The 16482-nt window shown below is 51.7% G+C and overlaps 1 protein-coding gene and 1 long non-coding RNA gene across 4 annotated transcripts in view; one reads left to right on the top strand and one right to left on the bottom strand.

The window, feature by feature from the left end:
* CILP (cartilage intermediate layer protein) overlaps positions 1–8353 on the bottom strand; it is an 11761-nt gene extending 3408 nt beyond the window's left edge. The window contains exons 1-8 of one of the 3 annotated variants that reach the window (XM_071754173.1): positions 8204–8353; positions 6398–6524; positions 5128–5211; positions 4105–4158; positions 2543–2728; positions 1098–1412; positions 886–994; positions 250–407 (exon numbers count right to left, since the gene is read on the bottom strand). In XM_071754173.1, the coding sequence (XP_071610274.1) occupies positions 250–407; positions 886–994; positions 1098–1412; positions 2543–2728; positions 4105–4158; positions 5128–5211; positions 6398–6458 (967 nt within the window). In that variant the 5' untranslated portion in view covers positions 6459–6524; positions 8204–8353. The remainder of the gene's footprint in view (positions 1–249; positions 408–885; positions 995–1097; positions 1413–2542; positions 2729–4104; positions 4159–5127; positions 5212–6397; positions 6525–8203) is intronic. The other 2 variants (XM_071754174.1, XM_071754175.1) reach the window with 2 other exon arrangements.
* Positions 5544–16482, top strand: LOC139800764 (uncharacterized). The gene is made up of 3 exons (XR_011727910.1): positions 5544–6056; positions 7066–7155; positions 10810–16482. It is a non-coding gene; the product is annotated as an uncharacterized lncRNA (long non-coding RNA).

Below are 16482 nucleotides of genomic sequence, written 5' to 3'. Positions count from 1 at the left end.
TCTGGCAGCAAGTACAGCGAGAAATCTGCTGAAAGCAGCAGATTGAGCTTGGCAGGTCACCTGCAATCCAGAGCTCCAGCTTGGAGAGAGCTTCTGGTTCACAACCAGCTCATGCAAACTTATCTGCTAACGGATGCATGAAGTAAACCCCAAATGTTTTTCCTGCGATTTTTCTTTCCATGATTTCTGGCTTCTGCACCCCACCACCTCCCCAGCTGCCTGGAGAGCACCAGGCACATTTTCTCTTACCTATGACAGTAAGCTTGGCAGGACGGGACTTGGCTGACCCCCCGGCACTGCTGGCCTTGCAGAAATACTCTCCAGCCTGGTCTCTGTTCAGGTTCTTCAGAATCAGGTTGTTTCTATATTTGTATGAGGAGGGATCCAGCAGTGAACCATTGTGGTACCTGCCAGGAAGAGGCAAGCAGTTAAGAGCACTGCTGACCATCGGGCAGGAGCAGAGTGATGGCCTCATCCTGTACCCTGCCATCTGGACCTCTCCTCTTGCCTCAGTTTCCCCGTTTGTATTCTGGCTAGATGGTGTCACCTAAAAGTTACTCCCCTTCCCCTGGCAGCACTTGGTGTGGCTGCTGGGTGGCTGGCAGGCAGGCAGAGCTGCCAGTTGGGCCTGCTGTGGTTTTTCAGACTCTTATTTGTCTGTTTTTTCCCGGGAAATCCCTCTGCAGATGAGATTACCACACCTGTGAGAAACACTAGCTCTAGGAATTTCAAGGAAATCATCACTCACAGCCATCAGTTCTTGGCGTATTTAGCTGGTTTAGAGCTAAAAAAAAAAAAACCACCTTTATGGAGATGGTAAGGAGATACAAACTGAATCTGTGGCTCAGAACAGGACTTGTGTGTGATCAGACTCAAGTTCCTTACCAGAGGTAGCGATCAGGGCTCGGGCTCCCAAGGGCCTCACAGCAGAGTGATACACTCTGTCCCACTCTCCTGGCTTTGTCCTCTGGGCTCCTGAAAACGTAAGGTTTGCCTGCAGGAGGAGGAAAAGGCCATCTTGTTACTCCTAAAATCATGGAGCTTTTTTCCCCCATTACTGCCTAAAGCCTCCCATACCTCCCCCTCCTTGGGGCTACCTGATCGTTGCAGCTTCACTTGGATCCCCAGGTTTCTTCTGGTGCTCTCAGGGATGGTTACAGTCGAGGTTGCATATTTGGCTTTCTTTATTTTCAGGGTGTTTTTGCCATCAGGGCAAACCCCTGGGATCCTAAACATGCCCCTGTTATCAGCCATTGTCAACAGCTTCAGTTTCTTGGCTTGCAGGTAGACTCTGGCATCAGCAGCAGGAGACCCATCCTCGAGAGAGACCTTCCCATGCAGGGTGGTATCCTCACACATGCAGGCATCACAGTCAGCATTGACACGACCCATGGGGCAGGAGATGTTGCAGGCTGGAGGAGAGGCAGGCAGGTCAGAAAGCAGCCCCGAGGCCCCGTAACGCTCACGGCACGGGCTCGGGTCTGCTTTTAATTTAGATGCAATAAGGCAGATACTGCATAAGGAATAAGTTGGATCCAAAACATATTTCCACTGATTATCAACAGCTGCGTGTTAGAAACACAGGGAGGATGTCATTCTCAACCTGACAATTAGTAGAAAGCAGCCACGTGGATATAATTACAGCTAGGAACTGTTATTTACCTTCCCCCAGGGACTGAATTTCAGGGAAATTTGAATCCAAATCATCTTGTGAGCTCTTAGCTCAACCCTGGCAAAATTGCAAATCCAAGGTTCTGCGACTTTCTAGGTTTCTATAACCGACTCATGCCCAAAAGTTGTGACTTTGATCTATCTTAAAAGTTCTCTCCCCTTATTCAGTGGCACCCTGGCGTGGGCAGGGTGTAGGTTAATTGCCAGAGGAGCATTACCCAATGGGTTTAACAAATCCCAAGCAGTGATTCTGAGACATTTTCATTACCTGTAGTGCTTATTCCTAAATCATAATCTGTCTCTTTCCAAGGCAAGGGCTCTGATCATTCTTTTAACAATCACAGAGCATCCCTGTACAGGAGCTACTTGATTTTTTTTTAACGGAAAAAATCAAGGAAAACATCAAACGTTTTTCTTGGAGAAAATGTCGACTGCTTTCAGAATTATATGCCTTAAAGGGGATTATAAGAATAATATCATTAATTACAAGCCCCTTCAACAGGAGCTGTGGCAATTTGATATTCCCAGCTCATCTCCTGCCTGGAGAGTGCAGCTGCCTTCAATTGCTGACTCCACCTTGAGAGCTGCTGTTTTAACAAGATTAATGAGATTGTCCCTACATCCCCAGGATCTTTATGGGGCCCTAATGGTTCCCCATATCTGGATCCCACCCTTATCTTGCTGCTGGGCTATAAAACCCCTTGCTCTGCACCCTTAATACTCTCCAACCCCTCTCAGGACGGCGCCGGCATCACGAAATTTCGGGGGAGGGAGAGCAAGCTGGCAAAGGGACAGCCAAGGGACAGCCCAAGGGACAGGGTGGTGAGGTCAGGACATCATCCCCTGCCCATAAGTGAGGTTAGAGGAGCACCTGAGCAAACATGTCCAATGCAGAGCCGCCCTTCCTCAGTTGCTTCATTACAGTGCACGCCCCAGAGGCGCTCAGCTAGGCAGGATCTGGTACGCTTCTGCACACCGGTTTGGCCACACTTTCCTGAGCACTCGCTCCATTTCGACCATGGAGACAAATACCTTTTTGAATCTTGCATCAGGGGACCTTGAATAACATCAGGGGGGGGTTACTGAGACGCACAGTTACACGTAAAGCTGCCCCAAAACGGGATCCGCGTTCGGACGCTGCGCACCACGGGGATTAAACAAACTCAAAGCGTGGTCAGGGAGCTGGGAAACAAAGCATGAGAAGGCTCCTGAATGCTTCTGATCTAATTCCCCGCAGGCCACCAAATTCAGGATGATTAAGATGAGCTGGAGGGGAGCAAAGTGCAGGCAGCTCATGTTTAGTGTTGAATAACTTTGGCTTAAAGGAAATCAAACGCACATTGTCGGTTCAATGCTGTCTGAGGCCTCTCCTGCATTTCAAATGTGGTTATAGAAAAAAAGAAAAAGAGGGTGAAATTGTTGGTATGCTCATGTTCAGTATCTTTAACCATACTTCAACATATGTTCTCTGTAGGGGAAGTGTGTGTCCCATTGTGAGCACCAGTTTTACTGGGTGCAAACAGGATCTAAAGATGCTACTGAGCAGGCTGAGCATGCCAGGGGGCAGCTAATTTGTAAAGCCCAAGGAGGTTTTATTGAGAGTTTAATATGCAGTTTAGATTAATAAAGGAATTTCTTTAACCACACTACTATATGGTATTAATTTAAGCTGCTTTGAATGGATGAGATCCACTCCAAGTCTGTGGTTTGGGTTTCTTTGAAGTGGCAGTGTTCTAATAATGTTTCTGAGGATGCACTTGTGACTAAAGCTTCTAAAAATGAGGTTTCTTGGAGATACGTGCCCTGTCATCTCCCACACCTACTCTTCCACCCAATTTGTAGCAAATCAGGTCGGGTTGTTTCCTAGAAAGACAGACAGGCACATGACTGGACTATTTGTGTAGTGAGAGTTGAAAACAAACCCCTGGCTTACAAAAGCAGGTGGCTGGAAAAGACAGTTTAAATGAGAGCAGCCACGGAAGCTTCCTGTCTGGTTTGGAACAAATGCTTGGCTTAGAGGGGTGAGTTTTTAATCTTGTTGGCATCTCCAGTGCAGCATCCAACTGGCACATCCATAGACCTTATTTAGCAATCTGGGGGATTCAGGAGGAGGTGGGCTTGGAATCATTAGCCCCTTCCCAGGTAGCACATGGATAAATAACCCCTCTGCACTTGCCCTGAGCAAAAAATTCAATGTGGAACAGCTTGAAGTGGGGTCTCTAAGACCCTAAAGGTGTTTGGGATCGGCCGCTTTAATCTGCGGGGCTGGTGATGGGAGGGATGGAGCAGAGGAATTGCATGGAGGAAAATGCAGCACTTTGACAGCAGGAAAAGCAGAAAGCAGAGGATGGGAGAGAAGCTGAGGGGCTCGAGGGCTGGCAGGGATGTGGGGAGGGATGGGGCTACCCCCAGGGACCGGGCAGCGGAACGTACTGCGTCTGACGTAGCTGAAGCTCGGGTCTCTCCAGCGAGAGGTGCTCCTCACACCTGTGGGCAGAGGATAAGTTTGGGCAGGGTTTGTCTGCCCAGCCCAGCACCAGTCCCTCCCACCAGCCTGGATGCCCCCAGCCCAGCTGTTCAACCCAACAGGTCTGGCATACCCTCTCCTGGAGGCAAAAACTGAGTTTACAGCTCAGTGCTGCGAAGGGCAGATGCTTTCTTTTTCTTTCTTTGACCAATTGTATCGGCCAAAACCGCAATATTTTGCTTTATTTCTCCCTAGAGAAGCAGAGTCACCTCCTCCTCTCCTCCCCAGCCTCAGCATCACTGCCTTGTGCTGTCCACTTTGAGGGGAAAACAACGTTCCTGGTAATTTTCCTAAAAATTCCTCAGTGGGCAGAAGAGGCCTTTCTCTGAGTGTCCATGTTTTCAGTGCTCTGATTCTCCCCAGCAGCTCTCTTAGCTGGGAGGCTGGGAAAGTCCCCTAATCCCTCAGCTATGGCATCAGCACGTCCAGCCCTTTCAGTACCCACTGGAATTTAAATCCTGAGCACTGGGTAGTAAAGCTTGAGGGGTTAGGGTATCTCCTGGGGATTAATCAGAGCTGTCGTTAATGTCCCATGAGTTTTAATCCTAAAGAAACAGTGTCACCAACTGCTCTGGGTGTGGGGACAGGCTGGGCAGGGGAAAGGCAGGTTGGAGCATGTGCTTGCCCATCCCTGGTCTCTCCTGGCCCTCCCAACCCTCACGTGCCTCCTGCAGGAGTCAGGGCTGTGGTCACACACTTGACCTTCACTTTTCCAGGAGAGGAGCCAACAGCCTGTGTCAGCATTAGCCAAAACCCTACAGGAGGTCACAGATGATTAACGTTTATTCCATTGCCTAAATGTCCTCATCTACTCAAATAATACTGTTTGGTTGTATGTTAAAGCTGAAAAAAAAAAAGAGAATAAGGGTGCAGACACCCCTTGTTCTGGTGAGGGAAGGACCCTCAGCTGGGAAATAACAAGAACTTACTCTCCAAGCTGAGCGTTGCCAGCGGGCTGAAGGTTTTCTGTTCTATCTGGATCCTGCTGAGGGCTGGTCTCAGAAGCCTTTGACCTGAGAGTCAATAAATGAGAGATTAAATTAAACAAATTCAAGGGCATGGGCATTCTTAGGCTTTTTTTTTTTTTTTTTTTTAAGATTTCCCTTTAGAATCTGGCTGGTTAAAGCTGCTGGTTTGAGCTCCTATGTGATGCAGTGCAGGAGATGTCCCACAGCATCACTGTGGTTCAGGTATGATGAAGATTTGCCACTTCCCTTATCACCCAAGAAAAACTTTTTTGTGTTTCCTGTGTTGCAGCAACTCAGATCAAATAATCTTTTTACAGGTGGAGATAGAAAACACAACCTGTCTCTCCCTGCCTGGGAAGAAATGAACCCAAGATGCATGAGGTTGGTTGTGGCTATGGGATGTGTGTTGGTTTCTGCACTTGCTGGCCACCCAGGTGCCCAAGGGGAGTTGGTGGTCATGGCTGGTCCTTGGGGTGCTTGCTAGGACAGGTCCTGTTTAAACTGGGGTACTAAGCTGAAGCTTCCCAGCACCAGCACTCAGCTGCACCCAGCTCCTGGAAGCTCAGCAGGACTTCTGGCCACCACCCTGGCAACAAATTGACTCTCCCTATTCTTGTCCCTGGGCATCCAGCCAGAGCACTTCAAGACAAAATTCCTCTATTGCCTCAGAAAACAAATCCAGAGAGCCTGCAGACAGGTTTTCTCTTCAAGCCCCAGCACAGCAGAGAGGCAGGTTGCTTATTGCTCAGCACTTTGGTATGTGTGACCCACCAGAGCCAGCAGTGGACAGGTCCTGCTGCTCCCAAGCATCTTCTCCTGGAGAAGAGCCATGTCACTGCTTCCTGAGGGCTCTGCTGGAAGGTTGGAGATGCTTTGTGCTTGGGTGATGGGTAAGGCACCAGCCAGGGGGGTCTGCTTGGAGCAGAGGGGAGCCAGGATGGGAGTGGGGTGCAGGCAGAGATGGTCCCACCACAGCCAGTGAGCAGAAGGGCTCATCCCAGGTCAGCCAGAGGCTGCTTGGCTTGCACTCAGGCTTTGGTCATGCCCTGGGGGCTGGACAGGCTGTGGTTTGGTCAGGTAAAAACCACACTGATCCAGATCAGCACCTGGCATTGATGTTGGGCCCATATCTGCTGGCTCAGCAGCCACTGGTGGATGTGTCCTCATGCCACCAGCGTGCCCACGGGCAGGGGACAGCAGGGTGATGGGAATAGAAATGTTTAACCTTCACCTAAAATGGACGTGGCTCCCAGGAGTAGTAGGAGGAGGATTAATCCTTTTGTGGTGATCATCGTTGTCTCCAGGGGTGTCCAAGGACCTCTTGGGGTATCCTCAGCTGTCTCACACCTTCCCCAGAGCTGTGGAGACAAGCCCAGCTGTGTCAAGTCTCACATAGGGTCCTGCCACCTTCAGGAATCTGCTCCCAGGCTGAACCAGTCCAAACCATGCTGAGAGGCTGCTTGTCCTCACCCATCCCCAGCCAGCCCCCCACTCACCCCCTGGGGGGAGCAGCAAGGGCTCCACCTCTGCACTCCCATCCCCTCAGCTTCTTGCTGTCACTTCAGAGCCCAAATCTGTTCTGCAGAGCTCTGCTTTGTAATGACATCTCCTGAAAGCTTCTTTTAACAGCCTAAATACTTCTGCAGGGATGTTCTCACAGCCCACGCAGCTCTGCGGCCCCCCTGGCACCCCACTCTGCCCCCCACACCAGCAGGAACATCTCCACATCTCCATCCCTCTGCCTGCAAACTGGGCACAGTGGGAGGAGAGCATCCCAGCATGTCCCAGCAGCGTGGCAGGGGGTGGTGGTGGTGGTCCTGAAAGCAGAAAATCCCATATACAAGCCAAGCCTTTGCTGCAAATGTGAGCAAGGAGCCAAATATTTTCCTTTTTCTGCAGGCAGAGATGAGGAACTGAGGCTTTTGTGCTGCTCTTCTCCAGCCCAGTGACTTCAGATTTTAAGTGAGCCCCTCAGCCTCCAGCATTCAGGTATTTTAATTTCTGAAGGTACCCACAGAGCTGGTGTTATCCCAAGTGACACCAGCTGGAATTCCAGGTGCTTTCTTTTATGCAGGCAAAATTAATGAACTCAAAGGGGACAGGGGAAAAGTGCCTCAGTTTCCCCATAAAACGAGGCTGACAAAGAGCAGCCAGCAGTGAGAACACCCAGTTATTTGTACAGGGTATTAAACCATCCCCTTGGAGCCCGGGGAATGTGGGACTGGGAAATACTTTGATTATGGCTCAGCAAATCCCAGTCAAGCAAAAATAACAAGCAACACATGAGTGGTGTTCTGTGGGCTCACCGTGGGGCTGTGAACTCCCAGCCAGACAATAACCAAGAAAAATTAATCCAGGCTGAAAGCCTGTTTCCCACTCGGGTGGCTATTTTGGGAGCTGGCTGGGACTTGTTCAGAGTTTGGGGTGGATGTGTCCCCTTCATTCCCCGGGACACCAGAAGCTGGGAAATAGGAGGCTTGACCAGCCAGATCCCAATAGCTGAAGGGTTTGGTATCCCCACATCCCCTCTCTAAAGGGGGCTGGGGGAGGTGGGCTGGGATGAAGGGGATCAAAGAACCCCTGGGAGCAAAGCACCGTCTCCCCAAATTCCCCCACCCCAATCCCATCAGCTGGGACGAGGAGGGGAGAAGCGGGACACGGAAACCCGCGTGTGTTTCCCCCTCCCCCGATGTTTCCCAGCCCGCTCCTTCATCCGCCCATCAATTAATTTCCACCTCACTTTCAATTACAGCCGCTCTTAATTACTCCGCCTTAATCACACTGCAAAATTACACCCCCTCCAGCTGTAACGACGGGGGAAAACTCAGCAGATTTGCGGAAAAAAAAAGAAAACAAACCCAAGCCCATACAAAAAAAAACCGAAAAAAACCCAATTAAAGGAGAGTTCCGTCCTCTCACCGCCGAACCCCGCTGCGGTCCGGGGGAGGGGGGGGGAGGCCAAGGGCTTGTCCGCAGCGGGTGAAGGGATTTGCAGCGGGTTGGGAAGAAGAGAAAAGAGGGGAAAAATGCAGCTTACCCAAAGCTCCTGCGCTGCCGCCGAACCTCCCCGCAGCCCCGGCGGCGAGGGCGCTTATATAGCCCGGCGTGCAGCTCGGGGGGTGGCAGCGAGCCACCGGCAGGCAGCACAAACAGATGGGACGAGCGAGGAAACCGCAGGCTGAATAATCCCGTAACAAGGTGACGGTAAACACTGACCCGCCGCGGAACTGCCGGGGATTGGGGGGGGGGGGATGCCACGGAGGGGCAGGGCAGGGCGGAGGGGGGGTGGGAGGGATGTTCCTGGTGTGGGCATCATGTCCCGGTGTGGGGATCACAGCCAGTGTGGGCACTGTGTCCCGGTGGGGGGGTCATGTCAACTGTGGGCACTGTGTCCTGGTCGTGAGCATCATGTCCCAGCATGTCCTGGGGTGGGGATCACATCCAGTGTGGGCACCACGTCCTGGTCTGGGGGTCACATCAACTGTGGGCACCATGTCCTGGCTGTGAGCACTGTGTCCCAGCATGGGCAGCATGTCCTGGGGTGGGGATCACAGCCAGTGTGGGTACCACATCCCAGTGTGGGTACCATGTTGTGGTGTGGGCACCACGTCCTGGTGTGGGGGTCACAGCCAGTGTGGGCACCGTGTCCTGGTTGTGAGCATCATGTCCCAGCATGGCATCATGTCCTGAGGTGAGGGTCACATCAACTCTGGGCACCATGTCCTGGTTGTGAGCATCATGTCCCAGCATGGGCATCATGTCCTGGGGTGGGGATCACACCCAGTGTGGGCACCACGTCCTGGTGTGGAGGTCACAGCCAGTGTGGGCACTGTGTCCTGGTTGTGAGCATCATGTCCCAGCATGGGCATCATGTCCTGAGGTGGGGATCACATCCAGTGTGGGCACTGTGTCCCAGTGGGGGGGTCACGTCAACTGTGGGCACTGTGTCCTGGTTGTGAGCATCATGTCCCAGCATGGGCATCATGTCCTGGGGTGGGGATCACATCCAGTGTGGGCACCACATCCTGGTGTGGGGGTCACAGACAGTGTGGGCGCTGTGTCCCAGTGAGGGGCTCATGTCAACTGTGGGCACTGTGTTCTGGTTGTGAGCATCATGTCCCAGCATGGCATCATGTCCTGGGGTGGGGATCACATCCAGTGTGGGTACCACGTCCTGATTGTGGGGACCACATCCCAGTGTGCACACCATGCCCTGGTGTAGGGACTGTATCCCAGTGTGGGGACCATGTCCCAGCACCATCACTGTTCAGGGTTGTCCCTGGGTCTGGATCCCAAATAGGTGCCTCTGAGTGCTCAAGGTGTAATAACAGCAGACAGGCACACAGCACAATGATTTTTGAGGGTATTTTTTTGCTCTTGCCTGGTCCAGTACAAATTTTGGTACCTGCATGGTATTGGCTTTGGGGTTCCATGTTTCTCAAGCATGGGGCAGGACTTGGCTGGGTGCTGACCCCCATGCTGCCCACTCATCTCTGTCCCCTGTGCTGGCTCTGGCAGGGGTGACATGAGGACGTTGCAGGGATGTGAGGCCATGGGACAAAGCTGGGTGTGTGGTTTGGACACCTGGGGTGGTGCAGGGGCACGTTTTGCAGACAGATGTTTGCAAACAGATGTTTTCAAGAGCCGTGGTGAGATGAGACCCCTTGGATCCCTTACAAAGTCTTCCAAGTTGGCTTCACCCTCCCAGGACCTTCCTCCCTCTGCAGCTTCCTTCTTCCCCTGTAACTCGTGGCAGCTGGTCCTGGCTTGGGGCTCCTGGGAGTTGCATGAAGACACGTGTGAGGTTATTCCCCATGGTCCCTGCACCCTAGGGATGGTTTGCTGCAGGAACCAGGTGCCAAAGTGTGTGGAGCATCCCAGAGGGATGGGGATGGGTGTTGGGGCAGCCAGGGGCCAGCGGGATGTGCCGGCTGTGTCCTGGGCTGCCTCTTAGTAATTCCTGCCAGCCCCAGTGCCAGAGGGAGCTGTGTGAGAGGAACATCCATCAAGGTGTCACATAAAATATAATTGGCTCTGGCCTGCACTGGGTCCTGTTTGTGTTTATGAGGAAGAAGGAAAAAAACAGCTGAGGTGGGCCAAAGCGTGGCAGAATATTCATCCGGTGGGCAAGGAGGACCCAGCAGGACAGAGGGCCTGGGTCTGCAAGGTAAACATGGAGCTCAGCCACAGTTCCTGGCCCTGGATGGGGATAAAATGTGGGAAAGGCGCTTAGTTTGGGAGTAAGGAATTAATCTTCTCCAGATTGCTGTGGCCAGGCTGTCCCTGGCACCACGCTGGTGCTCGGCCAGTGGCTCGGGTCCCACCGGCTGCTTGGCACGTGTTGGCACTGATTTCCATGGGTTGTGCTGCAGGATAAAGGACTTTTCTGCAAAAGGCAAAAGAATTTATTCTTTATGCTATGGAAACCAGGTGTTAGCTCCAGCCCAGTGCAGCCACAGGTATTTCTACATAGGGTTTTGCAGCCTCCTTAGCAGAGGTGTCTCCTTCCCAGCGTGGCTCCTGCAGGAGACACGTGTGTGGCTTCAGGAGTAGGTCTAAGACATGTGAGTTAGTGCAGAAAACCAGGTCTCTGGAACAATCCAGTTGTGTAATCTCTCTTGGCTTTGCCATCCCTTGCTGCAGCTCCAGCATGAGGCTGATGGATGGGAGCAGAACAAGCAGAACCCCAGATGTTTCCAGGGCTGAGCACCACTGGCTGCCACCGGGTCTCCAGGAGATGCTCAGCTGCTTTCTGTCCACACGAGGTGCAGACAACCTGTGTGATGGAGGGGACAAGGAGGTGCTGCCCCATGCCCAGGACAATCACTTGTAGCACCTTGGCTGGTGGGAAAGGATGCAACCCAGAGCAAACCTCTCATCTTTTTGGCTGTGGGTTCAGCTGTCCCAGGCTCGTGTTTCCCAACCCATCAACGCAGCAGAGCCATGGCCCTACGGATGCATTCCTCTCCTGGATTAGTCCCCTTGTGACCTGCCTGACTCTCCTAGGATTTTTTCCATGCTTTCATCACCAATGTGTAATTACAAGGCCATAATACATCCATGTGAACTCTGCCATGCTTCATGCTCCCCCCAAGCCAGTGTCGAGGATGGGGCAGCACAAGAGAATGGTGATAAAAGGATGGTGCAACATCAGCTTCCTCTCCATGCTCTTCCGTGGTTTCCTTCATCACTTTTCTCACATCCAAGGGAAAACAGGTCAGTGATGCTCATCCTGTGCCTCCCACCATTTTGATACAGTGACCACCACTGAAAGCAGGGCAGGCAGCAGGGGTGGTGGGGCTGCTCTCAGGGCTGCACGTGGGCTCCATGGGCTCCCTGAAATGCCCTTTGGGGGCGAGGCCAGGCTCAGTTCCCCTCCTGCCCCTGTCCTCCCTCACCCCCTTCTCTCCACCAAAGGGAGCTGACTGTTATTTTCCCCTGCTGCATGTTTCTGGGCTCGCTTCTGTTTACGGAGATGGGAGTTAAAATAACTTGATTGATGACTTTGTTCCATCCCAGACACTTTGGGGAAGTTTGTGTGGTTTAGGAGGGTGAGCTGGGAGCTGGGATTTCATTAAGCACTTGGCTCCCGGCACTTCTCCAGCCATGCTCCAGGGGTGGCTAATGTTGTTTTTGAAATCCTGTTTTGCTCTCCCAGGAGCCGGGCTGCCCATTTCCATGGTTTTTAAGAGAATTTGGAGATGTGGTGGGTCCCTGGGGTTCACTCTGAGCTCCGAACCACCGGCAAACCTCGGAGCCACCGCAATATTGTTTCACTTAAGCCCTTCTCCATCGCTTCATCAGCACAAAATCACCCTCCAGCTGCCTCAAAGCTTTGGAAAAGAGCCCAAAAAATGAACTACTGGAGTTTGTTTTTATTGCACGGGTGAGGATTTGCAGGCTGTGGCTGGGAGAAAAGGAGCGAGCGAACCTTTCCCTGCAACCAAAAGGATTTGCTCAAGAGCTTAAAATCTCCCCCATGCATCCGAGGTGCTCAGCTCCGTGGACATTGTTTATGAAACTGATGCAAAAATCACCCCAGAGGGGGGACAACATGAAAGCCAGGAGCCAGGGGAAGGTTAATTTTAGCTCTGGAGGTCAGGAAGGCTTTTTCTGGAGGTGTGAAAGAGCCAGGCAAGTGGCTGTGGCTATGGGGTCCAACCAGAGTGAGCCCCCAAATGTCTGCTGGCACCAGCACAACACAACTGGACCCCCTGGCATGTAGAAAGGGTTTTTTCCCTGCTCTGTGGTCACATCTGTCAAGGAAAGGGCTTCTCGTGCTTTTGCAGGGCATAGATGTTACCTGAGTGTTATCTGCATCCTTGCTGCCCACACCCAGCCCCATGTCACTTGGAGAAGGGTTTGCTGGTCACTGGGATATCCCAGAGCACCAATGGATCCCACCAAGGTTTCCCTCCTGGATGTCATCTCTATCCCTGAGGTACCTCCTTCCCCATCCCAGCCTGGAAGAGCAGAGGTGAGAGATGCTGTGAGAAGACCTGGAGTGTCTCAGCAGCAAATCCCTTTTTAATGACATTGCTGAGCCAGGGAAATTCAGATCACTCAGAAACCCTGCAAGATGGGGAAGGCCATGATTCCCAAGCCCTCCATGAGTGCCACGCATCCCAGCCTCTCCCTGCCCTGTGCCTGGAACATGAACTCCTCGGGGAGGTGATCCTGGTGCCACGTACCAGTAGGACACCAAAATTTCTGGGAACATCCCGCGGGCAGGCGTTGGTCAGCGGCGGGGCTCAGGTGATTGCACAACCTCAGATTGGTGACGGGAACAAGGTGGTCACAGGGTACATCTGGGGTGTGATGGGGACATGGCCAGGTCCCAGCTAGGGCTGTGCCTCAATGGGGACATTTAAAGAGTGGAGGAAGGGCAGGAACAGAGCTCCAACCCACTGTTTGCTTTAGCTCTGGATAGGCTTTGGTGGACAAAGACCATCCTGTGTCAAAGCACTTGTTGGCTTTGGGCAATTAATGGCTCCTGAGGAAGTCCTTAATTTATTGCTCTTATTTACAGGCAAAGCTTTGGGCTTGGGTGCACTCCAGGCTGTGCCTCCCACCTGGGGGATGGTGGTCCCTGTTCTCATCTCTGCCTTTTCTTCCTCTGTTTTCTTGCCGTAAACCAGGTTGAGATGGGCAGGTTTGCAGCTGATTCACACTGGCACAGCACCAGCCAGCTCTTCCTAAAAAAAATACCAGCAAAATCCTGCCTGACCTGTGAGTGTGCAGGGGAAGGTTTGGGTCTTCCATGGTTTTTTTTTGGGTCCTCCTGTCCCCCCAGGGATGGCACGGACAGCACGTAGGCTGCATAAGCTGGAGCAGAGGTGGTGGTGGTGGCAATGAAAGCAGAGCAGGAGGTTAAAAGGTGCTTTTTAGAATGTGGATGAGCCACTACTTGGGATGAAAACATGGAAAGGATGGAGCTGATTGTGGATTTAATCACATATTAATTGAGTTCAGATTCATTATTGCACTGAGCAACACGGAGCTGAGCCTGGGCTGGGGTATTTGGGGTTGCTTCACCTCTGAGTTTCAGCTCCACAATCTTCCAGCGTCCTCTCATCCTCCCATTCTGTTCCTGTGGACATGGGGGTGGCTGGAACTGTGAAATATCTCACGACCTCGTGCAGTGTCATGAGGACAAGCTCAGAAAAGCTGATCTCTAATCCTGCCAGGACTTTCTCTGGGACAGTGGTGACTGCCCCAGCTTTCTCTGGGGGTAAATCTGTGTACACCTGCAGCATGGACAGGGGTCTTTGGTGGGGCCAGGGTGAAGAGAAGTGCTGTCAGCCCTCCTGGGGAGAGCAGCATGGTCTGGCTGAGATGAAAACTCTCAGGAAGAGGCTGGGAAAGCTGCAGAGGAGATAAATCCTTCCTGAGAGAAACTCAGCACAACGTTCCTGGCATCAGCTTGAGTGCTGCCTCCCAGAAACACCTCCCCAGGATCCCAAATCCAACTGGGGGGAGATGTCAGCACTGATGCTCATCTAAAGGGACCCCAGGGTCTCACAGGCTTGGCTCAGAGCAGGTTTCTTGCAGGAGCTCATAAAAAAAATGGGGAGCAGAAATTATGTTCCTCTGGCTCATTTAATTTGGCGTTAATGGTATCTCTCCCCCCCTGAGCTGCTGATCCTGCCCTAGAAGCAGTCATGTCCCCAGAAAATTTTGCCCAAGGGTGCTTTTAAGCCTGGAAAACTGGGCTCTTGGCTTTCCCAACATCTCCCCTCTCCCCCAGTGAAATGATGGAAACCAACCTTTGAGTTTGGAAGGGAGCATCCGAAGGGAGCACTAAAATATGGCCTTGGGGCACACAATCCAGTTTGGGAGCCTGGAGAGAGGAGGATGTTTGATGTTTGATGCTTGGAGCACTGCCATGGGCCTGACCCAAAGGGAGTAGAAAAATAAAGGATAAAAGAGGGCACGAAAAGCAAAGACAAGGAGAGCAACTAAAACCCATCTGAAAACAAGGGGAAAGTTGTTCCCTTCCATGGGTTAGTCACAGTGAAAATATTGGGATTTCATCATTTCTTCCAGCTCAAGAAAAATACCCAGTTAGGGCAGCAAAAGCCCTGGCTGGGTCAGTGTGTGCCAGAGTCAAAGGGGATCCAAGGCTCCTCCATCAGCCCCATGGCTGCTTCTCCTGGTTTGTGGGGGGACAGGAGCATCAGAGGATCAAGGGCTTGGAAGAGCTTTTCCAAATAAATCCTCCTGGGCTGGGTTTTCCTGAGCAAGGAAAGGAAGCTGCTGCTGGAGAGGTGAACCCTGGGTGGAGTGGTGGTGAATATATCCAGGTTGTATCCCAAAACCCTGGAGCTCAGGGTTGGGTCTGGAGGGATAAACTGACCCTTCAGTCTTGTCTAAGTTTAGAGATGGGGAAGGAGAGGGCTGGTCAAGGTGTCCTGGTGAAAGATGGAAGAAAGAGCCCAAGAGGTGCTGCTCTGTGGAGGAAGATGTAAATTTGGAGAACCTTTTGGAATGATGCTCTGGGTGTCTCAGCTCCCCTGCCAGCAATCTCCTTGTTTTTGTGTCCATCCCAGCTGGGTCCATGACTTGGACATCCAGTGGGATGTGCTGGGTTCAGCAAGCCCAGGAGCACCAGCCAGGGTATTAAAAGATGGAAATTACAGGAGGTTTGAGCACGTTTTTCTCAGCACTGCTGTCTGATGAGTCCTTGGAGAAGAGCTTTGACCAGCAAGGGCTCCAGCCAGGCTCCAATATATGAAGTCAAACCAGAACCAGCTCATTATTTCACCAAGAAAAAACCCAAAGACACAGCTTGTCCAAAATATTGAGCCTGGTGGGCAGGAGACATCCTTGTTTCTGCTTGAAATGAGGACTTTCAGGAGGGGGACAGACAGGATGACCCAGATTATCCCCACAAGGAACAGCAATTATCATCCCTCTTGGCAGGCTGGGCAGAGTGGCCAGGGCTGGGTGACTGCTTTTTCCCCACTGAGTTTTGGTCCTTTGCCTTTCCCCGAAAAGAATTAGGGGGGTGATTTTAGGGTGGCACCTCCCCAGCCCCCCAGCAAATGCCCAGGGTCCTTTCATACGCTGTGTTGGTTTTTTGTTTTTTTTTTAAATTTATTTTTATTTTTATGAGAAGGATGAAAGCTGCACCACTGCTTGACTTGTGAACTTTGGGTAAGAAGAGAAAGTGTTCCAGGGGTGAGCTCATTTCTAACCCCGGGAAATGACTTCATGGACACTGGTATTTACTCACAAAAACACTGCATGTCAGATGTCCCTGACTAGACTTTCTGTTTCAAGTCCAGTATGAGACAAGAATTTCCTTGGACGAGCTGCTCCTGAAACAATTCAAGGCTTGGAGGAGAAGGAGAAGAATCAGAGGGAAAAAATTAATAAAAAAAAAAACCCAAAATCAACCAGTATTAAAAACTCTGAAATCATAATTTATTTTTTTTTCTGAGCAAAGGAGAATATTTGGACAGAAATACCAATCATGATGGTGCTGGGGCTGAGGGGGCAAGTGATGGGGGCTGCTGCAGGAAGAGCTGTCACTACCCCCATAACACCCAGGACTTTCTTGCCAAGGTGAAAAGCAGTTTTTTTTCTCTTTTCTTGATGAAGTCAAGCCCTTGGTGGTGATTTATGGGGCTAAAAAGCAGCAGGCTCCCTGTCTGCATGTGCATGAGGTTAATGGAAATTAAATCCCGTGCTGCTTTCCCTGTCTGGGATCCCTGTTTCTACAGGATGTCTGCTGGAAAAACACCACAGTGTTCCTACTCCAGGTTCTGCTCATGCCCAAAATTGCCACCAGGAGCTGTGGTACCCAGTGTGGCT

The sequence above is a fragment of the Heliangelus exortis genome, chromosome 11 (assembly GCF_036169615.1).
Source record: "Heliangelus exortis chromosome 11, bHelExo1.hap1, whole genome shotgun sequence".
NCBI lineage: Eukaryota > Metazoa > Chordata > Aves > Apodiformes > Trochilidae > Heliangelus > Heliangelus exortis.
Note: the sequence above shows the minus strand (reverse complement) of the source record. Positions and strands in the feature narration are given on the sequence as shown.